This window comes from Ambystoma mexicanum, chromosome 8 (assembly GCF_040938575.1).
Source record: "Ambystoma mexicanum isolate Mex_15411 chromosome 8, UKY_AmexF1_1, whole genome shotgun sequence".
NCBI lineage: Eukaryota > Metazoa > Chordata > Amphibia > Caudata > Ambystomatidae > Ambystoma > Ambystoma mexicanum.
Genome location: NC_090929.1, coordinates 421626535 through 421653733, shown reverse-complemented (window position 1 = coordinate 421653733; position 27199 = coordinate 421626535). Strand labels below are relative to the sequence as shown.

The window sequence follows — 27199 nt, the reverse complement described above, 5'->3', positions numbered from 1 at the left end:
TTGAATTTCTTTTCGAGCTGACTCTTCACCACCGGTTCTGAAAATAGATGGCGCATCATACGCAGGCCCTCCTGTACGTGGTCGAGAATCGGCACAGAGAATACCACCTTCCTCCGCTTGCCCATATAGTCGAAGAGGAAGCAGTCCTTGCGTTCCTCTTCAGGTGCTAATCCAAACACCAGAAAAGCTTTTGACATTATGGGGTGGAAGGCCCCAATGTCATCCGGACGCGAGGGCTGCGCCGGGCTAAGAAGCTGCTCCACCTCTGCCTCTGCGTCAGTGTCCCATGCGTCATCCCTCGTCGGCGACGACAAAACAGTAGAAAGGGTGTCCCGCGGACCACTCTCTGGCTCAGATTCCGGTAGCTCTCCTTCTTCCAGACGAGACCCTGGACGGTCCAACCCCACCGGCAACAGCAATGGCAACCGTGCCGGAGGAGACACTCTAAGAGCCACACCAGGCAACTCCTCGATCCCCAGCACCGCCGGACTCAGAAATGGAGGCAACCTTGCATCAAGCTGTCCCAACAAGGATTGAAGCATCGACAGCACCTGCAACGACAGCCGGGATTGACGGTTAACCAGCAGATAACCAGGCGGACCAGTCCCCATTCCACTCGACGTCGAAGGCCTCGCACTGTGTAAACCCAGAGCCGACGGGTCAAACACCTGCTCCTGTTCCTCCTCCCCTTCAGGAAACACAGAAAATTTAGCTGGATTGTGCTGCAAAATGTTCTGCGGAAGGATAGACTCAAAGGCGGCGGCCTGCCACGCCCCACCTGACGATAAAAGTCCTTCCGATTTCACCAGCATGGACAATAACAGCAGCGGGCCACTCTCCGTCAGCATCGTGGATAGCGCCGATGACCCGATCGTCGACGACGGAACCGTAGACTGCAAAAACCGCAGATGACTGAACAACTGTTGACGACAGAGCAACCGTCGACGAGCTCGTCATCGGAACCACCGTCGACGAGCTCGTCATCGGAACCACGTCCCCAGGTGTCTCACAAGGCACGTCGATGACTTTATACTGCACCTCCGGCCGAAAGTCAGTGCACTTTAACCAGGCCTAGCGCTGAAGCACAATCCCATTGTTAATCTGTTTAAAACCTGACTCTGCCAGGTCCACCGCTATATTTATGCTGTGGTTGGAGGCCTCCTCCCCCTCACGCACCAACAGCATGGCTTCCTTTCTCTGTTTCTCCTGCAGATTTTCAAGAAGCGGAGCCAGCTTATGCCACATTTCACAATCATATCTGGCCATGATCGCCAAGGAATTCGCAGCCTTTACCGTTGTAGCCCCGACCGTCAAAACCTTCTTTCCAAAAGCGTCCTGTCGCCTAGCCTCACTGTCCGGCGGCATAACGCATTTATGCTGTCTTTCCGGCTGGCCGCTGCCGACACCACAGATTCTGCATGGGCTGCGACACCAAACTGCGAGAGGTAGACTCCGGAGCCTTGAAATTCTTTTCAAGCCAACCCTTCACCACCGATTCTGAAAATGGATGGTGCATCGTACGAAGGCCCTCCTGCCACACGTGGTCGAGAATCGGCACAGAGAATACCGCCTTGCTCCGCTTGCCCATATGGTCGAAGAGGAAGCAGTCCTTGCGTTCCTCTTCAGGTGCTAATCCAAACGCCAGATAAGCTTTTGACATCATGGCGTGGAAGGTCCCAATGTCATCCGGAGGCGAGGGCTGCGCCGCGCTACGAGGCTGCTCCACCTCCGATTCTCTGTCAGTGTCTCATGCGTCATCTCTCGTCGGTGATGACGAAACAGTAGAAAGGGTGTCCCGTGGACCACTCTCCGGCTCCGATTCCGGTAGCTCTCCTCCTTCCGGATGAGACCCTGGATGGTTCAACCCCACCGGCAACAGAAATGGCAACCGTGCCGGAGGAGACTCTCTAGGAGCCACACCAGGCAACACCTTGATCCCCGGCACTGCCGGACTCGCAGGTGGAGGCAACCTCACATCAAGCTGTCCCAACAAGGATTGAAGTGTCGACAGCACTTGCAATGACAGCAGAGATTGCGGGTTAACCAGTGGATAACCAGGCGGACCAGCCCCCATTCCACTCGACGTCGAAGGCCTTGCACTCTGTAAGCCCAGAACCGACGGGCCAAACACCTGCTCCTGTTCCTCCTCCCCTTCAGAAGACACAGAAAATGTAGCTGGACCCTGCTGCAAAATGTTCTCCGGAAGGATAGACTCAAAGGCGGCGGCCTGCCATGCCGCACCTGGCGATAAAAGTCCTTCCGATTCCACTTGTGTGGACGATAACAGCAGCGGGCCACTCTCCATGAGCGTCGTAGACGGCGCCGGTGACCCCATCATTGACGACAGCACCGTAGACTGGAGCACAACCGCTGATGACTGAACAACTGTCAACGACGGAGCAAGTGTTGACAATCTCATCGTCAGAACCACGTCCCCAGGTCTTGATTTCACTGGCAAGCCAGATTTTTTAGAGGAACCAGACCGGTGCTTCGAGGACTCCCGGCTGGACGAAGACCTATGGTGGCTGGACGATGAGTGCTTCGACGAAGACCCCTTTGACTCTGCTAGGCCTTTGTCCAATTCCTTCGACTGTTCGGGCCTACCACCAGACCCCCTGGAATGGTCCGACCGACCCTGCTTGGACAACGAAGAACCACTCTTCGACTACTGTGGCTTCGATAAAGACTTACTTCTTTTCCCCACATCAGACGCAGGCACAGAGGCCCGATGCTTCTTCGCCGGAGAGTCTGTCGATGCTGCCTGGCGATGTTCTGCTGATTTCACAGCAGTACCTGTAGACAGGCTACCTCGAACCAAACCCACCTCCGAAGCCGGGCACATGCCCTCATTAAGCCAGCAGATGAGCTGTCGATTCTGATCCTTCAGGGTCTTCTGTGAAATCCCCTGACATATCTCGCAGGAATCTGCAGAGTGATGGGGTAGAGACAGCAAAGACAGTCCATATAGCCATCACCTTCGTAGACCACCTTCAAGCCACAGGTAGCAAAAGGCCGAAAAAGAGACTTCTTCTGGGCTACAGACGACATCCTAGCCCACGATACCAAACGCACGTACGAAGAAACACGAGGAGATCCCAACAGTTTGGAGACGGTTGAAATCTGAAGGGAAGCTGCGGGGGCAGGGCTATTTATACCACACGTCCTATTGGTGGGGCCGAAAGCACCCAAAAAGGATGTTGATGAGACACTAAAGTGTTGACGTTTTCCATAGGAAAAAGCTAAGTTAAAGTTACAGAGGTTTCCCAGCCTGACAACAGGGAAATATTCACAGCATGTGAATCCATGAAAGTTCCAATGCTGGAGAAGTGTCCAAAACTTTTACTTGTTTCTTCACTTTGCGACAGATGGTCAGAGAAAGACCCATTTGCTCCAATATATGGGCATTTGATTTTAACAAAGCCACCATCAAAGGGGAGGTAAATTCAATAAGTGCCCAATTTGAGGCACTACCAATCCCCGGTAGTTCAATTTGAAGCATGTCAATGGAAGAAATCATATTAAGTTGGCTAACCCTACTAAATAAGTCCAATAAATATGTTTGATTTAAAAAAGTACTATAGTTAATAGGGTTGCATTCCTCTAAGAATACCTATTTCCCCAATTCCCTCATATTATTGTCTGCCATGTGGGTTTTGCTGTAGGTTTTGCCCACCAGAGCAGTTGCAGATCTTATTTCCGCCACAATAGCTGTTATAGGCTGATTTCCAGGGAGTTGGTTGAGTGTAGTATATTTTGTCCATGAGGAAGGGGTTCCTAGTTCCTTGCAAGGACGTAACTGTCTGGGGGTGAGTTTGTAAGTCTGCTGCATAAGTATTAGGAAGGACATAGCTTTGCATTTGCGAACAAGTCCGAACAGTCATGTCGGCATATGTCGAAGGTAGTAAGCATTGATCAGGGGGTCTTGGAGTCGCAACTGCCTTATAGAGCCGTCTGAGAGGGTATTCGTAACCGAAGTTTTAGAATGAGTATTTCCTATTTTACAAGTACATTTAGACGCCACAGTATCTGTAGGTTAAGTTCCTGCTTCATTCATGTTGGTGTTATGTTTCACCTTATTATGTTTTTTCTTTTTTGAATTCATTGTACATTTTGTAATTGCTGGTTTTAAACTCCTGGTTGTGCTTTTTAACTCAGTAGGAGGAATAGATATCTCCTTGTAGTACCAATCCGAGTCAGTAGCTGATGCCTTCTCACAGTGGTTTTCTCTGAAGGGCAATGAAAATCTTCCCTCAAGTCTGCCGTAGGCAGACTTGAATTACAAGCCAAGATCTTCAGGTTAGATGACTTAGCTTGAGAAGATTGTACAACATGGAAATGGCTTTCAGTAATAAGTGTCGATGAATTGGCAAAGATCTGATATACAATTTTTGCCAGGATTATGAAGTCCACTTGTTCTTTTGCAATAGTTGCTGTTCGTGCAAGTAGAGCACCACCCTTGGTGATGAACGAATTTACAGTATCGGTATACATTCTCACATAAACCAAAGTTCTTGAGCTCACATGGTCCATAGAGGCAACTTTGCTCTCAGTCTAGGAATCCGAATAGTCTGAGGATCCGATGAAGAGACAAATATCGCCATGTCCGGAGTGTTAGAAAGGTTGGTGCCAATAATGTTTTCATAACCACTATTTTGCGGAAGGGAGTTCCCCGCCTAATGATGCTCTCTGCAAGCCTATACACATATTTAATAATGAATTATTGTCTATTGTAGGCGATAGAGTCTGTGGCCTGCCAGCACATTTACTTGTATATCAGGCTTAGGTAATAACTGACTAGCTTAAAAAAAACTGTAATTGTTGACTGTATGCCTGTACTCTTCTCAAGCCTGTCCTTTTTATTACGTGAAACATTGTCTCTGGTTATATTATCCACTGCTGGGCTCCTGAGTCGTTTGCCAGCACGGGCAGATGTACTGCAAAGCCCATATTTTCTAGTGAAAGAACACTTCATAACAATGTGTTGGGTGTTACAGCTCTTTACCTAATCGCTGTTGACCTGCTAGCCACTCACCCTTACGTCTCCATCAATGAGACTCCAGGTGCTCTGCCGCACTCCGTCTACTCGGCTCGTACCTTCAATGTTATATGTAGGCAACGCAAAAGGAAAAAGTCATTAAATCAAATAAAGCCCATACTAGCACCCAGTCCGAAGGTTGCTCCTCCTAAACAGCAACTGTCGAGAACGAGGAAATCAGCAGATAGAGCAATAATCTTCGTTTGCACAATCAGCCTGTTAGACCCGCCTTCATGGAATTGAAGCGAGAAAGAGCCAATAGTTTGAATGAAGCTGGCACAGGCAACCAATCAGACTTCTGCTCCTTTTTCACAACAGCTGAGGAAAACAGAGAAAGTATCCAATAGAATGAATTAACTGTGTGTGCAACGTCAATCGACTGATCTCGTTTTAGGAAAGTTAATGCAAGCTTTCATCAATTCTTAGACATGGTATAACAAACCGGATCGAGGCTCAAAGGGCGTAGGACACAAGTCACTGCCCAGCAGTCACCACAACCCCTCCTTCAAGGATAATGGTTAAACTGGCTTTCTAAAGAATAAACACAATCTTGCAGTCACTGTTTAATCCTCAAGCCAACTTGAGCAGCGGAAAAAGCCTTTGCAGTGGAAATCAGAAGCGCATAGGAACACTTACTGCAAAGAACTTTAGTCGCTCTAAGTCTAAAGGCAGCTGTCTTCAGCAAGATGTATCCCAGAGACGGGAGGAGTGCAGCACCGCCACACCTCAGCTCACCTGGGGAACACAGGAAACACTCCTAAGCCATTTGTGTCACTCCGCAACCGAAGTAGCTTTTTAAAGGGTGGCTCCTCCTCAATTTAATGAGGAGCAAAAACAGACCGCACAGAAGACTCCAGCCACAGGGGAAACACTCTTCGGCAAACCGCTTCTTTAAATAACACTTTGTACTTTGGCAATACTATTCTAATAATGGCAATAAAATATATACTCTATGTGGTACCACACAATATTTAGATTCATAAAAATGCACCAACAGCTGACCGTCTTTAAAAAGAATGCAAATTGCTAAGCAAGGGTTGACTGCATAGATCAAGGAAGAAAGGCAGATTAGTTTCGGAACACAGGCAGTATACTTTCTTTAGTCTTAAATAATGATACTGTGTGAGGATCCCCCCACCTGAGTGACCTGTAAGGGAAAAGATAGGGTGTACCTTATCTTGTCTATTACAGCTCAGTCAATAAATGTTCAATAATGTTCTGCTTTACTCCCACAGGTTCCACTACCCCAAAGTATCTGAGATGTCAAAAGAGAACAGGATCCAAGACGTATCTGGGACCCCTGGATGATTCCTGAGGCTGGAATATGCTCTTCCTTGTCACAGTCCCGTGGGTGCCTTGGCAGGCGAAGTGGTGGAGGTTCTTCGCTTTACTCGACAGGACCCCTTGAAGATGAACACCCTTTGCAAGAAGGAGTTACTGGGATGCTGAGGCCAAGAGAAAAGGAGGAACCAGACAGTGTCGGAAAGGCAGCTCGTCTTCACAGCGGTCTCCATTGGCAGGTTGTTACTCCGGTAGTGAATGTCCAACGAAGGTGAAATTGCCTGTTGACTCCGAGGCGGCCTGGCTGAAGAGGATAAGACCCTTGGGGACCTTGGATTCCTTTTGGTGACGACGGATGCAGAGGCAGAAGTAGGTGTCAGGTTTCAGGATTTTGAGGTTTACCGAATGTTGGTTCTTCGGTGCTGCAGCAGCAGCACAGACCTCTGGATGGCTTCTTGCGACCTGGACGCGACCACTGGACTAGACTACAGACCCTCACCAAGGTTGGACCCTCGGGATGTCGTCTTCTGGTTTTTGGTGGTGGAAAAACCCACCGGCGGACCTCCACCTGCACACAGCAAACTGCGATCTTCTTCGGCAGGAGTAAGTGGTCAGATGTCTCTTGAAAGATTTTTTGATCAGGTGGAATTTTCCTAGCTCTGGGCGTCAAGCAGCACTATGCCAGGGTACCCGCCCTCTTCTGGGCGATACGTAGCAATCTGGCTTCCAGCTGTCACAAACACTCCTCCGGATCCTGCGCAACACAACTGGACTTCTATGGATTGAGATGTCCAAGCTCTCCTATTCTGGACTCACAAAGACACCTTCTCAGGATGGCAGGCAGACAGGAATGGCTTCCAGGGTACTTTTGATGAAGAGTAGCAGGTGCACGATGGTCCCTCGTAGCTCGGGAAGAGGTTGCCTCTCCAGGTCCTCTCTTGATTCCGTCTTTGGGTGAGCTAAGCAGTCTTCGGTTTCCTTGAAGAAATGCAGCTGTAGACTCCTTTCTATGACTGGACCTAGGATTCAGGTTATAGCTTCAGAACAAATTGGTGAGAGAGGGGTCCTTTGTTATACATATTCGTTCCCCATTCACTCAGGCTGAGCCAGGCTAAGTCCACCAATCATACACAAGTGCATTCATACAAGCAGCCAATGAGGCCCTCAGGCTTTCAGGCCATTCACCCAATCCAGACATCCATAACAGAGAATATGGATTGAAGTATGCACCCAGCCTTTCAGAACACTACACTGAGTTCACTACAGTTTCAGTCAAGGCTGACCCATGCATTGTGTCACACAACCAAAACCAGACACCCACAACTCAGAATTTGAGTTAACTTCAGACTCCATTCATACAGGTCCCGTCCCAAGGGTCTACCCACAATACACAGTCCCTGGGAAGGCTCCAGTCAGTCTGACAGAGACTGACTATGAGCCATATATGGTATTTCCACCCAACAGCCAGTCAGGGAGAAAGGGACAGAATCAGGACTTCCAGGACTTTGGGGAACAAGGTGTAAAAGCAATAGGAAACCATCTTGCCTTTGTCCAGCAATCTATTGATTCAAGTGGCAGGGCCTGGGTGTAAAATGGAGGACACTCAGAGCCACTGTCAAGTCAGCATGTAGATGCCACCAGCCCATACCCTGCTCTGTGGGCAACACAGGTGCTCAGAAACACACACAAGGGGTACACAGGTGTATCCCCAGCCATGGGGGTTGTTCACCAAAATGAAAAATGAAGAGCTGTACTGCCAAAGGTCCAGGCTGGACCTCAGTGGCAGATAAAATATAGAATACACACACAGGGAAGTGGGAGGAGGAGGACTAGGAGGCCCCGTCCCTCCAAAAGGCATTTCCAGCATCACACTCCCAGATACTGTAATATCCAATTTGGGAATACAGTTCTCTTTTACCCAACATCGTTCTCCCCAGCCTGTATGGCAGTGTCTGGTGTGAATAACTGTTTTCATTTTAAGTGTTGGAAGTGTCCCAAATGGACAATAATGTTGTGTTATATATATATATATATATATATATATATATATATATATATATTTGTTTTATTTACCTTGTAGTTTACTGAACTCAATGCACCATTCTTTTTATAATATATGCGATAAAGTTATCCCTCCCACACGTTTGCAAGTCATCAAGGAGTTCAGTCAGGGACCAAATAGAGGAACGAGGCCGGATAATTAATTAATTTAGAATCTAGCATTAAAACAAGCTAATATGCAGTTTATAAAGTGCTGCAGAAATTTAGTTTAATCAGTTTAATAATATGCATCTAAAAACGTTTTCATTTTGAGCTTTAAAATAACATGCAGATGCTGGCTTTCATGTGCTGAATTCCAACAGTGCACAAAATAAACATTCCACAATAACAGTTTCTTGTCAGTTAACCGGTTCAAAGTGTCAGAGAAAGCCATTGTACAAGAAAGGATTTTGAAAAGCTTGTCACGGCTTTAATTAAGTGCTGCAGTGCAGTTGGAATTCTACGCCTTTCTGGCTCAAGCAGCCAGCAGTGTGACGTCACAGCTGAAGCATCATACCTGATTATAGAGCAATTTGGTTGTCATTTTTTTTAATTACAGGTCATTAGTGTCGTCACAAATCGCCAGTAATGAGAAAATTACCTACAGGTTTGTACACATGAATTGCAGGTTGCCATGCATTGTAGGGTAAAGTCACAACACACCTACTCAAATTCAACACTAACTCAAAACACCATTAATTCATTCTTTAATTCATTCTCTCTCAATCCTGCTGCAGAAAAGCAAATGGATAACACAATTCAAGGGGAAAATGGCATACGGAAAAAGGAAATAACTCAATGTGCAGCAGAGTTCAAAAACAAGAGGTTCAGATTGGAGTGGAAGGTTATTTTGAGCAGTCTTCATTGATGGAAAACGACGGGTAGGCAATATATAGACAGTTGTGAATAATCCAAAACTCATGCAAAACAAACAGACAATTGCTGGAAGCCAGACCAGGCCGCACAGAATAAAGACGGCAGGTTGATACATTCTTAAACAGGGAATAAATAACAGGGCTGCAGCGGTCAGACATTTCTGGAGCAAGATAATGTGAGCCTGTCAAAGTCAACTGAGGCTTTGATCAAGGCATTCAGCAAGGGTACTCAGTCCTGATTGGATGTAAATGGGGAGCATGATCTCAGCTGGTAATGAAAGCAAGCCGCGAAGGAATTTATCTGGGGTTGAAAGCTGAGATTGTTATACAGTCAAATACATAGGGTGACTTCTAGTGCAGTTGGGCCGAATTTGGGAGGAGATGGAGCGAGGAATTATAAAAGGAAGCAATTACTGAAGGTTTAGGACCGTCTTATTGTACTATTTTTTTTTTACAGCCAGCTGCGTATAATCTAAACTCTAATTCCTGTTAGGACGACTGAAATGAAAAGGGCAGGAGAAGTAACATACAGCTGTGTGCCATTCGCTTCCATAAAAAAAGATGATCCTATTCACAAATGATGATCTGCAATCTTTGTCCTTGACCCCAGCTCCCCATCCTCACCCCCCCTGCACATTTACCAGCAGCACAGCCCTCAACCAAGGCATCCCATACGCTTTCTGTCGATGTAAATGTGCATTACCAGAGTGAAACCTAGTGCCCCATCTTACCACTCTCCCAGGGCTTCCAAACAGCGCATGCGGCCCAGCATCAGCTCAGAGTCATCTTTGTTCACTTCCATTTTCTTATCGTACGCGAGGAGTGCATCTTCCCACTCATGAAGCTTCTCATACCAGGTGGCTTGGATCTCCTGTGGGACAAAGAGTAGCGAGCATTCAGGAGAAGTGGGACAATATGATATTGGGGCTGGGGGGCAGAGAGGAGAGGGAGGTGAGAGAGAGAGAGAGGGACAGAGAGAGGGAGAGATCATAGAAGTCCTTGACCCAATCATATTATGTTCTGCCTGGAATGTGGCATTGAATGTTAATCCTAAAGTAACTAGGGCAATGTCCGTGCAACGTTTTATGTGCAAGAAGCTCAGTTTTTAGTTTAATATATTGGAAGCCAAGGAAGTGTGTCCCCAATCAATCTCACTCTGTGCTCATTACCTTGTCAAGCTCCAGTAATTTTTTCCATATTCTCCCTGCTCTATTTACTTTACTACATTTATAGGCTCTGATCCTCAGGGCCCCAAAAATGTGCAGTTTTCAGTGTGCACCTGTTAAGAAGATTCCCCCTGCCCTTGGGGCTACTGACCGGCGTTACGATTTCAAATCTAGACAAACAGGCAAACCTTTAGCTTCCTTAGCCAACAAAGTGGTAGCTGTGACCGAGCGATCAAGGCTAGCTGCTAGGAGGTGACTGGGACAGAAAAGAATACAGGATAATACAATATTGCTTTGAATAAAGGAATCTCCATAGAGAGGCATAGAAGAAATTACTTAGCAGCAATGTTCTTTCCATGGATTCTTCTCCCGCAGATTCTTCATCTGATAGATCTCCCCTCCAGCATCATATGCTCTGAAATGTCTTCGGCAGGGTGATGTAGAGCAGTTCAGCGTCATTCGTCGACACAGTCATGCTTCGACTGCCACTCCTCGACTCCAGACATGACGTCATTGGTTCATATATCATGTCACTACACCCCCACACCTCAGTTCCCTACCTTTTTTACCAATGCTCAGCAGCCGCGGGGAAGAATCCAACGGGACAAAGCCAAAAATAATTTTTTCACATCCCACAAGCAAAGTGTATGTTGAAAGCAAAGACCAGACCACTTTCAAAGATGGGGTTGGTAGGGCGATGAGGTATCTGCAGGAGAAGAATCCATAGAAAGAACATTACCAGTAAGTAATTTCTTGGTCATTGGATTCCTCATCAGATAGACTCCCATAGCAGGACAGCATTTGGCGGCGGGATGAAAGTCTAAAGAAAGATTTGCAACACCTATCCCAAACACAGAGTCAGCCCCAGAGGCCACATCCAGGTTGTAGTGCTTCGTGAACATGGTAAGCGACGACCAAGTCGCAGCCTGGCAGACCTCTTTCAGTGGCACACCCCTTTGCAGTGCAGAAGAGGTTGTCATGCCCCTAGTGGAATCCACCCTTATACTTGAAGGCAGTGCCTTCCCTGCCTTCTCGAAGCATTCAGCGATGCAGAGGACTAGCCAGTGCAAAGTTGTCTGTTTAGACACAATCAAACCCTTTCTCGACTGCGAGAAGGCAACAGATAGCTTATGATCAAGCCTGAAGTCAGCCGTTCTGGCCACATAATAGCTCAGTGCCCCCTTTGGGTCTGCCTGTGCGGCTTCTCAACATCCTTGGAAGGGTGAGGTAGTGGATTGTCTACTGGAAACTCAATGCTCTGCGAAATATTAGATTCTGACACCACCTTGGGCAAAAAATGGTGATTTGTTGGAGAAAGCGTGTAGCTAACTTACACGCCTTGCCGGCGTGATGGCCAGCAGGAAGGCAGACTAACGGCTAAGCAATCAGATAAAAGAATTTTCATTTTGTACTATCCACGTGCATCCGAGATCGCCGAACCTAGGCAGTCCATGTCGGAAACCCATTTGAAAATGGCCGACCTATTAGCACTGGAGTGATAACCCTCCTGCAACCACTGGCAAAGTTCCTGCCCAATCCGCAACCCGGTAGGCGAAGCCGGTCCTACCCCGAAGGCCTGCACTGAGGCCCACCACTATCCACACAGACTCCCCCAGGAAGGAGTCTCCCCACAGCAAGGAGCGCTTGGCCGAAGCCAGGGCATCCACGCAGCCCAAATCATGCAGGTAAGCCCATGCGGGCACTTGCATCATTACCGGAGAGAATCTTCAACTTGTACGCACAGTACACTTTATCTTTACAATCAACTCAGCTGATTGTAAAATCTGATACTGCAGCTGTTCATTCTCCACGAGATTGCTGAAATTCCATTTTGTACTATCCATGTGCATCCGAGATCGCCAAACCTAGGCAGTCCATGTCGGAAACCCATTTGAAAATGGCCGACCTATTAGCACTGGAGTGCTAACCCTCCTGCAACCACCGTCCAAGAAGTTCCTGATTGGGCAGCAGCTGTTAATAGCTGCCCAATCCACAAGCCGGTAGGTGAAGCCGCCCCTAACCCGAAAGCCCGCACTTAAGACCCTATTGGCACCCCTGTTAGCGCACCGGAGCGCGCAGGGTCGCCAAAACACCCAGTCTGCGCATTACTAGGTAAGCGCCCCTGCAGCAGCTGTCCCGTCTGCAGCCCCAGATCCTAAGATTCTCCTAGCTAAACCTTCTAACCTGACTCTGCTCAGCATGACTCTGCCCACACCCAGCTGTGCCCTGTTATACCCACATCCATACTGACACTAACTTTGCTCCAAAGTGCATACCTCCCTATACGCGGATTTCAATGCCGCCTGCTGCCAGAGAACACACCACTGCCGTTGTTGCCACTGTATTGCCGCCCATTGCTTGTTTGCACCGCAGCCCCCTTGCCAAATTTGTTTCCGCCACTGTTGCCATTCTGTTTGCCGCATATAGGATCTAAGTGACTACTGCCCCCTGGCTAAACTGCCCGCCACCTACTCTGCACATACTACCACTACCGACTTATACCTGATCCATTTTCCTGCCAACTCTTGTTTAGATCACCCTAGGACCACACCTAGTCCTCCCTCTGCTCAGCACCTTGCCCCCTCACATACCACTAATGTATCCTGCCTCACTACTCATGCAACCTCACACTCCCACTCACCAGCTCACTCCCCACTCCCATCTCACTCGGCACCTCTTCATTGCACTAACGCTTACTACAGCTACCCTTTGGCACTCAGATCTTGCCAAAATGCCCATTCTTATTACTCACCTTCCCTCCCACACGCTCCATCCGCCTGCATGCTCAATCAACACCTCACTTGCATTCATCCCTCTCATCAACTCCCCTACAAACCCAGCCTATAGGACTTGACTCAGGGCATGCACCAAAGCCACCCTACTTCCCAGCTTGCCAACACCCACTGCCACTGGAAATCACAAACTTGGCTCTCGCACTAACTTCCCACACACACCACCTAACTAAACCACATCCAAGCTCCCTCTCAACCAGTTAGCACCTGCACACAGGTCACCTCCCTTCAATCTCCACACCCATACCTCCTGCTCACTATCCCCCTGCACCTCCGCTCACCACTACCGTAGCCCATCTCAAGCCACCACACTCCCCGTCCCACTAACACCATCCCCCACTGCCGCCCACAAAAAGCGCCCCCGCCCAAGCCCTAAAATGAGCTCTCATAAACGCCCGCTCCCTCCCCGCCCATGCCCTCGAGTTAAACAACCTCATCACTACTGTTGACCTTGACATACTTGCCATCACAGAATCCTGGCTCCTCGGGGCATCAGGCCCAGCCATCTCCCTTGCCCTCCCGCAGGGCTACTCCATCCACCGACAAGACCGCCAACTCTCGAAAGGGGGAGGTGTAGCCCTCAGGGGTTTTGCTAGGTCTGGAAAAGAACGTGGGCTATGCTAATGTCTGAACTGCCGGGACTGGGGGCTAGCTAGCCTTTTGGTTGTAGCTCCTGAGATTCTATCCAAGGCTACAACCAAAAGACCAGGGGCTATACTCCCCTTAGCCCCCCCTGGCAACGTCTCTGGTAGCCCTTATATCCAAGGATACTCTCTCCATTAGACAGTGCGATCACCCCAGGGAAGGTAACTCCGACCTCTCTGCCAAACTGTCCCTGTCACCTAAATGTTCTTTAAACTTACACATCATATACAGGCCACCGGGCACTGCCTCTGATTTCCAAGGGCATCTCCTCCATATTCTAGGGAACAACCTAAAAAGATCCACAAAATCCATCCTACTCGGAGACCTCAACTTTGGTCTCAACAACCCGAAAGATAAAGCAGCTTCAGCCCAAGCCAAAGATCTTAAAGACCTTGGCTTCTCACAAAAAGTCACAGCCCCAACTCACTGTAAAGGCCGTACCCTCGACTGGGTGGCTGACTTCAACTGATCAACCACAGTTGTATCCAACACAGCCTACCCTTGGACTGATCACAACTGCATCCAATTCACTATCCCTACAGACCCCCCACCAAAGCACTGCCCTACGCTTCACTGCCAGGTCCCGTCGCGCTCCAGAGTGACTCAGCATTCCTAGACAAAGCTGCTCATCCAAGCGGCTCACCGTGTGTGAGCCTCCCAGCCGCACAGGATTACTACCGCGGGACAGATAATTATAAGGAATTGAACATGATTATACTAGAGAAACAAAAGCCATAGTGCCCGTGGCAATAATCACCCATAGCACAGACATCCTACCGTACAGCGTCCCGTCCTGAAGAAGGCTGTGTACAAGTTGAGGCATAGCAGGCCCACCTAGATGGCTGAAACACCCGGTGTAGACGCATTTTTCCAAACCACAGTGTATTATCACTGTCCCCCACAAAGAGAACTATTGTCATTTACAATGTTGTTTGTTGTCACAATGTCTAATTGTTTTTCTGCATAATTTTGTCATGTGAGTTTTCTGACAATTAAGGACTCAGACTTTGTTTGTCCTACACGTACAAATTGTTGTCCTGCCCAAATAAATGTTTGGTCTTGTGTGTCGTTAAATTTTTGCCTGTACGACCAGTTAAATACCGTTTGATGTCATGTCTCTAATACTCAATTTATGTTGATTCATGCAACTTTGTATAAAACTAAGATTTTTTCATAATTGAGCATGAGAAAGTGATATTTCTTTATATATGCAGAGGGTGATAAGGAGTAGGAGAGCACTTGAGCAGAATTCTTTCTGGACCTATTCAATTGTATTTTCTGTTTCATAAGCAACCCTCCTGGGCAGAATAGGCTCCAAACCAGGAGCCCAATTGTTGAATCTGTCCTACGCTCCTCCACCCATGGTAAGAAGCTCCAAAAAACGATTGCTCCTGAATAACCCTGATCTCAAACCCCCATTCGCAAGCGACCCCAGCTCGCTCGCCGACATTTACTTGCACACCCTCACCAGAGCAATAGCCCCGATAGAACTAAAAAAGAAAAAAAAATCTATGCATACTAACTCCTGGTTCACTGAAGACCTACTAGCCCTTCACACCAGCAAACGCCTAGCCCTTACCAAATGGTAGGCCGAGCCCAATGACCCCACACTGGAAGAATTTAAAAAGCTATCTGCACAATACAAAAAAAGCCATATTCAAAGCTAAGTCTAACTCTTTCAACCACTGTATCACTAACGCCAACTCCAAATCCAAGGAAATGTTCTGCATCTTCAAAGACCTCATCACTCCATCCGCCAGCCCAGATGAGATCATTAAAGATGAAGCCTGGTGCTCCATAATACAGGCAGCTCTGCTAAACAAGATCAAACTTCTCCAAGAAAAATCCAATCCCAACGTAAAGCACTCCCTAAACCTGCCCATCAGACCACGCCCACTACCACCCCCCATAAACCTCCCATCCACCTCTTCTCCTTCAGACATGTCTCGGAACCAGAAGTCATAAATCTCCTCCAACACCTCAAACCCTCCACTTGTGAAGGGGACATCTACCTGCCCCCCCCAACTTGATCAAAGACTGTCCTGAATCTCTAGACCCACTCATCACAGCATTCATCAACGCCTCCTTTACTACAGGCACTGTCCCATCCAACATAAAGGAAGCCTGGGTCTGCCCCCGTCTAAGAAAAACATCCCTGGATCCCTCCTCCCCTAACAACTACCACCCTATCACCACCGTGCCCTTCCTCCTCAAGATCCTAGATAAAGCAGCCCACATTCAGATCCAACCATTTTTAGAGTCTAACACCATCCTATGCAAAAGACAATCTGGTTTCCGCAAAAGCCATGGCATCGAAACTGCCCTCCTAGAACTCAAAATCAAATAACTAAGAAAATGGATACCGGCAAACCAGCCCTTCTGCTGCTACTGGATCTCTCAGCAGCGTTTGATCTGGTCGATCATCAAACCCTGACCTCCCACCTCACCTAACTTTTCCAAACAGGCCTCCTCCTGGATAACTTCCTTCCTGGAAGGCAGAGCCACGAAGGTCTTTTCGGACCAGGCCAACGCAGTGCCCGCTACCATCTACTGTGGAGTCCCCCAGGGCTCCTGCACAGCACCCACCCTCTATAACCTGTTTACAAAACCTCTCTTTGACAAACTGGACTCCTTCGGCATAGCCTATACAAACTATGTCGACAATATGCAAGTCATCCTCCCTCTCACCGGATCCTATGACCAGGATTCAGCAGCCCTCCTTCAAATATACACAACCATTCAAACGTGGATGGCTGCCAATGGGCTATGCCTCAATGGAGACAAGACAGAAATCATCCTCCTAGGCCCCAAAGAAAACCTGTCTAAACTCAGCCAAAAATATTGTAACTTCAACATAGATAACACCACTATTCCGGTCTCCTCCTCGGTGAAGACCCTTGGAGTCCACAGACTCCACCCTGTCCATGACACGACAAGTAAGTGCCATTGCCTCTGCCTCCGCCCACACCTCTAAACTAATAACTGCCATCAAATCATTCCTCTCAAACCAAAACTGCCTCTCCATCGCCCGAGCCACCATCGGAACGAAATTAGACTATTGCAATGCTCTCTTAGTCCAGACCTCTGCAAAAAATGTAACTAGGCTTCAAACAGTCCAAAACAACGCGCTCAGAGCTGCCGTTAATATCCCCAAAAGAGATCACATTACACAGGCTAGATGGGCCGCCCACTGGCTCCCCATAAAGGAGAGAATCACGTTCAAGACCCTCACCTTAACGCACAAATGTCTAAGCCTCCCCGCTCCATCTTACCTATCAAAAACCATCACCAGAGACCCCTCCTCTCGTGCCAGGAGAAGCCAATATGCTAACCAACTACACATCCGTCCTGTGTTAAGAGCTAAAGCAGGAGGGATCGGTTTTCCTCACCTAGCTCCCAAGCTCTGGAATGCCCTACCCAACGTCCTCAGGGCCGAGACCTCCCTCACCGCTTTCCGCAAAGGTCTCAAAACCATGTTGTTTAACTAACCACGTACCCCCCCTCACCTCTGTACCCTGCCTGCTACTGTCCTTTCCTTCCTATGAATGCATTTCCTAACTCACTGGGCCTCATTACACGGTAGGCGGTAAGGGTTTACCGGTACCGGTAAACCACTACCGCCTCACTGGGAGGTCCCTTTGCGGGTTGGTACATTAACGCCTGCTTTTAGCAGGCGTTAAAAAACGAACCCGTAAAGGGACCGGGGTGCTAATTACGGTTCCGCAATTTGCGGTACCGTAATTAGCGCCTTCCCCATTCCCATTATGCCCTATGGGGCAAAATTGGGAATGGAGAATGGCAATGGAGGAAGGAGGAATTACTGCCTTCCCAACCTTGGAATAGGTCGGTAATTCCCTTTCCTCCAAGGCGGTACCGGTAAATTACCGGCATGAACCGTGGCGCTAATAGCGCCATGGTTTACCACCTACCGTGTAATGAGGCTCACTGTCATGTAACTAAGTTTTTCTCTGCAACCAGCTACGAGTTCATTTGACTGTAACAGCGCCACGATGCCTCAGGGCTGATGCGCGCTTTATAAATGTTAATAAATAAATGAAGAAAGAATGCATATGCTCAAAACAGAGCAGCCATCAAGAAGGTAATCACCAAATTCAGGTACCAAGCCGGAACCACAAACGGTGTTGGCAGAAACCTATTTACAAGGCATTTCAAAAATGGGGCCATCATCGGGACTGTAAAGTAAGAACCTTGGTCTGGTGACCTCTAAAATAAGGATAAATCCACCAAATAACCTTTGACCGTGCCTATCTGAAGGCCCGAAGAGGCAAAGGAAAGAAGGAATTCCAAAACTGTGGTACTGGGGCATGATATGGGGTCCACCTTGAAACCCCTACACCATGCCTCAAATCTTCTCCACCTGCACACGTAAAGGGACCTACTGGAAGGTCTGCACACAGCCATCAACACCTCAAGTATCTCTTCAGAGAGGTACCAGTCATCATATCTTATCTTCTCATGAGCCACGCACGCAGATTGAGGGACTCCTGGTTCGGGTGGAGCACCCTGCCTTCCGACTGACCTCAGAAGAAGACGGTGAGGTGGGCAGATGGATATTTTCCAGAAGATCCCAGTCTAATTTTCTCCTCGCCCAGTATGGGGTGATCAAGATCATGGTGGCCCGGAACCTCCTGAGAACCCATGGAATGACAGGTATCAGAGAAAACACGTAATGGGGGTTGAAGAGCCACTCCACCACCCAGTGCCTCCCTCACAGGGAATTCCCTCGAGCAGAACTGCTTACACTTCATGTTGGCCCTTATGGCAAACAGACCACCGTCGGGGTTCACCACGAGGCGAAGATTTCCGCAATAATCTCTGGACACACTTTCCACTTGTGGGAGACTATGCTCTGCCTGCTCAGAACATCTGCCAACCTATTCTCCGTTCCTGCCAGTTGGGCTGCAAAAGCTGAGAACCTGTTTTCCAGCAGCCAGAACAATAGTTACATGTTCTCACTGAACAGGGGCAGAGACCACACACCCCTTTGCTTGTTGAGGTAAGGCATGGCCACTGTGTTGTCTGTCAGAATCAGGATATGCTTCCCCCGAAGGATGGCGCGAAAGCCATCAGGGCTAGCCAGATTGCTCGCAACTCCAGCCTGTTGATGTGCCAACAGCGCTCAACTTGAGACCGAAGGCCGTTTGAGTGCACATCCCTGCAGTGAGGGCACAAGCCAATTAGGGACACATCTGTAATTACCTGTGCTTGGGGCCATGTGGACAAAAGGGTTCCACTGCCATCTTCCTCTCCCTGCTGGCCATCATCAGCGGTTGTTGGCCACCAAGTTCGACAGCTTGAGGACATCCTTAATGTTGTCCAAGTACTGGAACCATCAAAAGTCATTGTAGAGACTGCAACTGCAGCCTGGCCTCTGGCATCAGAAAAATGCAGGAGGCCAAGAGGGCCAAGAGGTGGAAGAAGGGAGCCGTTGGCAGGCTGTCGGGGTTCTCAAACAGCGTAACCCTCTGTCTGACAATTTCTCTGGTAGGGGAACGCGGGAGTATGTGAGGAGAGCAAAAGCCTTCCCCGACAGGGTACACATCACTGTTCCTATGAATTGGAGCTTCTGTGCTGGTGTGACATGGGACTTTGCGAAGTACAACCTTTGCTGTGGAGTGCACTTAAAAATGGATAGCGCCGCTACGTAGCCCTTGATGGTGGTGACCTGAAGGCATTGTCTAGCCAGATGAAGTAGAAAAGACAACACCCTTGAAGTGGCGCATACAAAAGGGATCCACATCTTGTGCTCTACACCAACTGCAAAACTCTTTCCAACGGCAGCTTAGTTGCTGGCCTTCTGGGCGAGACCACCTCCTCAAACAGGTCTTCCAGAAGGTCCCAATCCCTGTACCTTAGCCTTTCAGAAGCCAAGCGTGCAGGTTGAGCTTGTGTATGCTTAGGTGCAGAACCAGCCCCCCCTCTCATGGGAGAGAAAGTCCTGCCACCAGGGAAGACGATGTGAAGGACATATGGCCATATCCAGAAGGTCCGAGTATCACATCTTCCTGGCCCAGTCCGAGGCAATCAGGATCATGGTTGCTCCGTACCTCTTCAACCCCCTGATCACTTGAGGGATGATAGGAATTGGTGCAAACGAATAAAGGAGCTGGAAGTCCCAGTCCACCACAAATACGTTCCCCATTGCTCCTTTCTGGGGATATTCCCTGGAGCAGAAAAGTTGGCACTTCCTGTTCAAACAATCATTCTTTAGTATGTTCTGGTGAACTTTGACCGGTCATTCCGAGTCACACTTTGCTGTGAAGTTGGAAGTTGTTTTCGGGGGTGTTGTGGACCTCCCTGCCACTATCAGCCCCCCTTCTCTGTCTCAGGCTCACTTACTAATCAAACACTCCACTTCCAAATGGAATATGTCCCGTAAAGTGGACCGACGCCACTGCAGTCGGATTTAAGATACGGCATTAACCGACCCTCATTGGAACTCGAAATAAAAGGAAGGCAGAGCCACAGCAGTAGTCCCTGCAAGTGGGGTGCGTGCACGAGTCCAGTCTTACTCCAGTCGTGAGAGTGAGCAGACCGTTTTGGACCTGTGTTACCAGCGTTAGCAGTGGATTTGACTGTGCTTTTAAGCAGAAAGGGCCATCTTAAAAGACCATCCCAAGTGCATAGCGCGTGAGTCCAGCAGGAGTCCAGTCTTAGTCCAGTCTTACTCCAGTCATAGTACGGGCGAGACGGACTTGACTGTGAGAATGGACGCCGAAGTTCCACGCAACGCAGGATGCTGGTCAAACACAAAAGCAAATCTTTGCCTTGCGGGAGGACCCGAGGCGCCGGTGGAAATACCAGTGACTGATCGACCAGCGAGTGCGAGGAGAAAGGTAAAATCCGGACTGCACGTTCTGCAAGTCCGGCAGATAACACTTCAAGTAAGTGAGAGAGATGTGAAGAATGAGAGGCATGGAAGTGCGACCAGTGAGACGCAATCGGGTCTGAATGCGAGAACAGCAGAAATGCTTACTCCTGTTCACTTGAAAGGAATTGCGCTGACTGCGAATCTAGATATAACAGACAGCAAGTTTCTTGAAGCAGTGTCCCTTTTAAATATGGTAGCGGGTAACGTCTCACCGGCAAAGAATAATGAACAAAGGATCGTGCCTTCAGACACGGCAACAGAAATGGTACCAGGTGGAACCAATATTGACACAGACACGCGCTCAGTGTGTACCCTACCAGGAAGCCGCAAAATGAATAATGCAAATGTATCAAACGCAGCAGAGGAAATTAACTACAAAGACTAAGGAAACAAACTTGACAACAACGAAATAGAAAGCACAAGAACAAACAATTATGTACAGATATTGTCCGCCGACCTAACTAGCAAACCGAGCAGCAAATGGAGCTGTACTGACAGCGAAACAGCACGTAGCTCACAGACTGACAACATGGTCCAAAGTCAAGCCAGTACAGACTGTTGTACAAATTATCGAAATGGAATAAATAAGAGCAGAAAACGAACAAAAGCAACATAGAAGAAGACTGCTTAAAAGGCCGTAAGCATGGATTTGCTACGGAGAAGAAAACAAACGGAAAAGGCAATACGGTAGAAGAAATGGAAACAACAGACATGGACGTTGATTTGGATGTGCCCAATTGCATACTTGAAATGCAGACTAGAGAGCTCGACATGCAACCTCTAAACAACAGCGAAGACTCAATGAACATAGACATTTTTGAAAATAATGATAATGACGACAACACACAACACATTTTAAATGTGCAACACAGGGCAAAGGGATTATCTGGATTAAATATCCATTTACAAGGAAGTCAAATGTCAACACCGTTGTTGAGTAAGAGATGGAAAGCATGACGTGCTAGCATGCAAGAAATGTCAAAAGCAGACGAAATACGAGAAATTGAGCGACGCTCTAACTTCATAGAAAAAATTTAACTTCGAGACGCTTGGACACCAAGACCACAATCTTACAAAAAAGACTTCCATATCCAACTCCAACAGACCTCCTTGGAACAAACACAAACAAACTCAAACAAAACCAACAACATAGTTTACCCGGTTGCAAAGGAGGGAAGGCAACTAATAAACACCCGTGCAGAACATACGGGTGAGAATCTAACAACAAACAGGGAGCAAGAGGAGAAAATGAGACGCACGTTGACTGCAACAAACACGCAGAGAGCTCAAGGGAAACTGGTGACAAAAAAAAAAGTCAAAAAGACGATTTAACTGAAACAGAATCAACCAATCCAAACAAACATTTACAGAGAAAAGAAGTCCTGGAAGACAGAAATGAAATTCTAGAAACACAGGATGAAAATAAATCAACAAGCTTTAAAGCAGAAGAAAAGGAACAGAATATAAAACCCATGGATAAAACACAGTTGTCCATTGCAGCCGGGATACAGATACATAACGTCATGGCTGCAATGATGATTTCATTAGCACCACATACTAAGTTATATGAGATGATTAACGAAAACGTAAAAAACAACTGAACTATGCTTGCCATGCTACATAGTAGACTGATACATCTGGAGACTTTCACATAAAAAGTTGAAAATCGCTTAAATCAAGAAGCTGAAGTATCAGCCTCATGGCAGAGGAGATTGTGCGACCTCGCAAGCAGCGATCAAGGAGAAAAAACAACCATCATGTCAGCATTAATGGATGCCATAAAATGGATGGGAAAATCTGCAGACAAGAGAGAATGGGAGATACAAAGGGACATGGACGAAGTACATAACAAGGAAACAAAAGAGAATGAATGCACCATGAACCCTGACAGGGATAACGACCAGGGAAGAAAAGGAAAACTCCTGCAAAAGTCAGCAACAACTCAAGAAGACGATACAAATGAACGATCAGATAGATCTCAATCAGAAGAAAATACAACTCAACCAGGAAACAGCATGGAACGAAATGAGAACAGGAGACACACTGAACTGAGAGTTAGAGAATCATTACGAATAACTGAAAGTAAGGATAATTACACAAGGAAAAAAGAAAACCTGCGATTAGGAACAAAAGTTTGTGAAGGAAATGAAGCTGAAAGTAGAAATTGGCCAGGAAAGAAAACTGGAGAAGATGCAGAATTGAGAAAAGAGGGAGTCTACTCGGTCTTCCATGCAAAAGAAGCACAATGGATGGAAAGCAAGGATAAAGATGAGAATGTACAACAACAAAGAAGCAAAAGTAACATCTTAAAAGAAAATATTAGAGGAAAGAAACCCAAGAACATAAAAAAACATAACAAAGAGGAGAGTGAATGGGTCTCGGGCATTCTTACGGAACCGTCAAACGCCACCACAACAAAAATCAGAAAAGCCTAAAGAACAAGATGAGGCAAAGGAAAAAGAAACAAAAGATGCCAAACCAAGGACACTGGTAATAAAATTAGACTCCATAGTAGAGGAAAGTGCGATAGATCAAGACCTAGAAGAGTATGATACCATACATGACCTGATTGATGATGCATCGTATTACATCAAGATAAATGAATCATGAAATGAAATGGAGGAAACCGAAGAGACCCAAGGTGAACAACATAAACCGACGGATAAGTCAAGCATACTAGCCAATCACCTACGAGGAATGAGTCAGGATGAGGAAAGAGATTGTGATGACTCAACAGATGAAACACCATTTCTAACAATGGCGCAAAAACGGAAAGCTATTACCAGAGGGAAAAGGATGCAGAAATAAACCGGTCTATAAAAGAGCATAAAAAACAGCCAAATTGGAATCCAACAAGACCAGCAGAAAGATCACAAAAAGAATCCCACAAGCCCTTGGGATCCCACCCAACGAAAGAACTGGAAAAACACATACCTAAACTGAGTTTGGAAAACATGTTCAAGGATAGAATTGACACCAACCTAAATCGGAAAAACGTCATACACTTGCTGCACTGTATACCATCCCTAAGGAAAATCTCATCAAACGACATTGCCATAGTAGAATATATGGACATTTAAAATCATGCACGGTGAAAGAACAGATGATGAAGGGAAGCACAGACCTACTCTGCGTTAGGATTGAAGTAAATGAACATAACCCAAAGAAAATAGAAAAGGTTAAACCAAAAAAACTCAAACATCCAACAGGAAACAAGACAAGCAAAGGAGAAAGACCAAAAGGACGAAGGTAATGAAAAAAGACACACAGAGAAGAAAGTCAATAAAAAGAATGTTTGACAATGAAAGAAGGATGGAAGGGAACCCAAAAGCCAGGAGTGACAAATTAGAACAGTTACAAAAAAAGAAAAGGCAGGAAATAGCACAAATAATGAAGGGCTGGAAACAGAGAAGAAGAACAGGAAGAACAACCAAGACAAATTAAAATAAAGAAGCAATACTATAAAAACAACTGGCAGGCAGGGTTTAAACAACAAGACCAAAAGGAAGGGGAAATGATGCTGAGTGCCATGAGGCAAGCAACAACATGAGACATGTGGGTGCTCATAAACAACCTGACTCTGAATCAGCAGAGTTGACTAAATAGTAGTGTCCCGGAAAACGACTGGATTGACCACTATTCAAACATTTTTGACAGCAAGATCGAGGAACTAAAAGACCTAATGTATGAGAAATACTACCACTGGAACTTGAGTATAGAAGGCAACCAACTCGAAAAAATTATAAAAGTGTTCAAAAACTCTTCAGCGGCTGGTCCAGATGGACTAACAAACTTGGAACTGAAAAAGAATCTGGCAAGTTGGGCATTGCTGATTGCAACAATATTCAAAAACATCAAGGACCGCAGAAAATAGCAACATCATGGACCTCAAGTATAACAATACCGATTTTTAAAAAGGGCTGGTGGAAACATCCATCAAACTACCGGCCAATAGCGTTACTCGACGTTATTGGAAAAGTGTTTGCGTCAATCCTACAGATCACCCTTTCAACTTGGACAGAAAAAAAACAAATAATCGATCCTAGACAGACGGGATTTACAAAGGGGACAGGGACGGAGCTAAACCTGTTCATCCTATCATTATTGAAGCTAAACACCATGAGAGCAAAAGGCAAATTATATCTAGCCTTTATAGATCTAAGGCAAGCCTTTGATGGGGTGAACCAACAAACTATGGTTAAAACTACAGAAGTGGCACTGCTCTGAAGAGAATGTGCAACCTATTAAAGCTCTTCATGAAAAGACTACTACGCGAGTCAGATTGAACAACAAAGGAGCTTTAACTGCAGCGACTGTTACTAAAAGGGGAGTCAAGCAAGGCTGCCCACTTGCAGCAACACTATAGCGGACCTGCCAGAAGCAGTGAGCCAAGCATTATCCTCTGAAAATGAACAACACTGAGATATCGGTATTATCATACGCCGATGATCTGGTCTTGGTAGACCAGACACCGATTGGTCTACAGCATCTACTGGATCAACTCCAAACCTACATGGAATTAAACAATCTTGTCATAAATACTGACAAATTGAAAATTGATGATGATTGGCGGGTCCCAAAAGATGAGCGTAAAAACATTCAGGTGGAAAATCGGCCCACGAAAAACTGTAAATCATAAACGAAATTCGATACCTAGGAATAAAATTCAACCTGTCAATTGCTGAAGAAATATGGGAAAAAATAAAAATGCCATGCTCACAAGGTCCGACACTAAATGGACGCTATGGGAAATTCTCTTTAATCCCCTTGCGGACATTTTACATCCAGAAAGTGATACCGATTATCACATATGGAGGAGAAGCAGGTCTCATCTTGTCATGGAAGATCTGGTCAAGGTTAGAAAGCAGGTTCTGGAAACCAATCTTAAAGCTACCAAGATGTCTGCCGATAGCTGCCTTAAGAACAGAGTTAGGGCTACAATCTCTGCATTTGACAATACAATGGAAGTCACTAGCGCTGCTGAGGAAAATCACATTGAACGAGCCAGTGATCGGATACAAAATTCTCTCAACAAAAGGGAATGGATTGAGTGCAGTGATCTTGAATAGCTTGAAGGACAAATTGAGACAACATCTAGAACTCCTAGATTCCTCAATAGATGAGGTAAAAGAGAACCCTGAAAAAGTAAAGGAGCATTTTAAGAGACAAGTTTGGATAAACACAAGAGCAACAAAACTAGCCTACAAAATGCAAAATAATTCAGCAAATGAACATAGGAAAAGAGACACAATGCCACAATATTTGCCAAAATTTCCCAGCAAGTATCATCGAGCAAGATTGCTGCAAATAAGGTTAGATGTATATCCAACATTCTAATACCTACAACACTAGAGGACATCGAGGTGTGAATAACGGGCAATGTAGATTCTGACAATTCCAAGGAAAATTGGAAACTGTAAAGCATCTGCTACTATTATGTACAGTGCTGAAAGTGGGTAGGGCGCAATTTCTAAACAGGTTTCTAGAACAATTCACAACAAGAACGAGTGAAGATTGGCGGAGCGAATTCCTACAAGGATTTGTGTGCGCAGGTATAAATCTACTGGACAAACTAACAAATTAACAAGAAAGAAACAGACTAGGGGCCAACAAGAAGAAAGGAAACTTAATGGATTGAAATGGTTTTAAATCTTTGGTTGTTCATTATTTCTTTGAGAAGATCAGTATTAGTTTGTTTAGATATGAAACTAAGAACTATATGAACAACAAATATGAAAGACGAGGAAACATATATGTGTAAATGTTTATTTTTAATCAAACCAATCACAATTAAAAAAACAAAAAGAAAATTGAGTTCATACTGTATGTGAACAGATCCACTTGGGTGGTTCCTCAGAGGGTGAAGATCTCTAGAAGGACTTCCTGGCAGATCGAGCCTTGCCTTTTCAGGACTTCTCTGTCATCTTCTCCTTCCCAGCGAGGTGCATTGCCAAAAAGGAAATCTTGTTCTGTAACGCCGAGAACCAGAGCTGCATCACCTCTCTGCACAGGAGGAGCAACCCTACAACACCTCTCTTGTTGATGTAGTTCATGGCCACTGTGTTGTCTATCATGATCAGGACAGTCTTACCGGGTAAGGAGGGACTAAAAGGCCATCAGTACCAGTCTGATCACCCTCAGCTCCAACATGTTTATATGAAGTTTTGTCTTCACCAGGGAACACAACAAGTTCACTGTCAACTCGCTCAGGTGAGAGCCACAGAGTTTCAAAAATGCACCCGCCACACAGGATCGCCTCTGGCCACGGTTGTCAAAATGTTTCTCCTGCCATTACATTCTCCCTGCAAGTCCACCACAGCGACTCTGCTCAGGACTTGAATCTAGTCCGTTATACTGCCAGAGAACTATGACCATTGAGATCTGAGGGCCCATGGAGGGATCTCATTCTCAATCGGGCTTCTGGCACCAGAAAGAGGAAGGATGTCATGAGGACGTGCAAATGTAAGAAGTCA

The 27199-nt window shown here is 46.6% G+C and overlaps 1 protein-coding gene across 4 annotated transcripts in view; it reads right to left on the bottom strand.

The window, feature by feature from the left end:
• The window catches only part of MTOR (mechanistic target of rapamycin kinase), a 2476747-nt gene that overhangs the window by 1480562 nt on the left and 968986 nt on the right, over positions 1-27199 (bottom strand). For all 4 annotated transcript variants that reach the window (XM_069609933.1, XM_069609934.1, XM_069609936.1 and 1 more), the window contains one exon: positions 9963-10102. In XM_069609933.1, coding sequence (XP_069466034.1) covers positions 9963-10102 — 140 coding nt within the window. The remainder of the gene's footprint in view (positions 1-9962; positions 10103-27199) is intronic.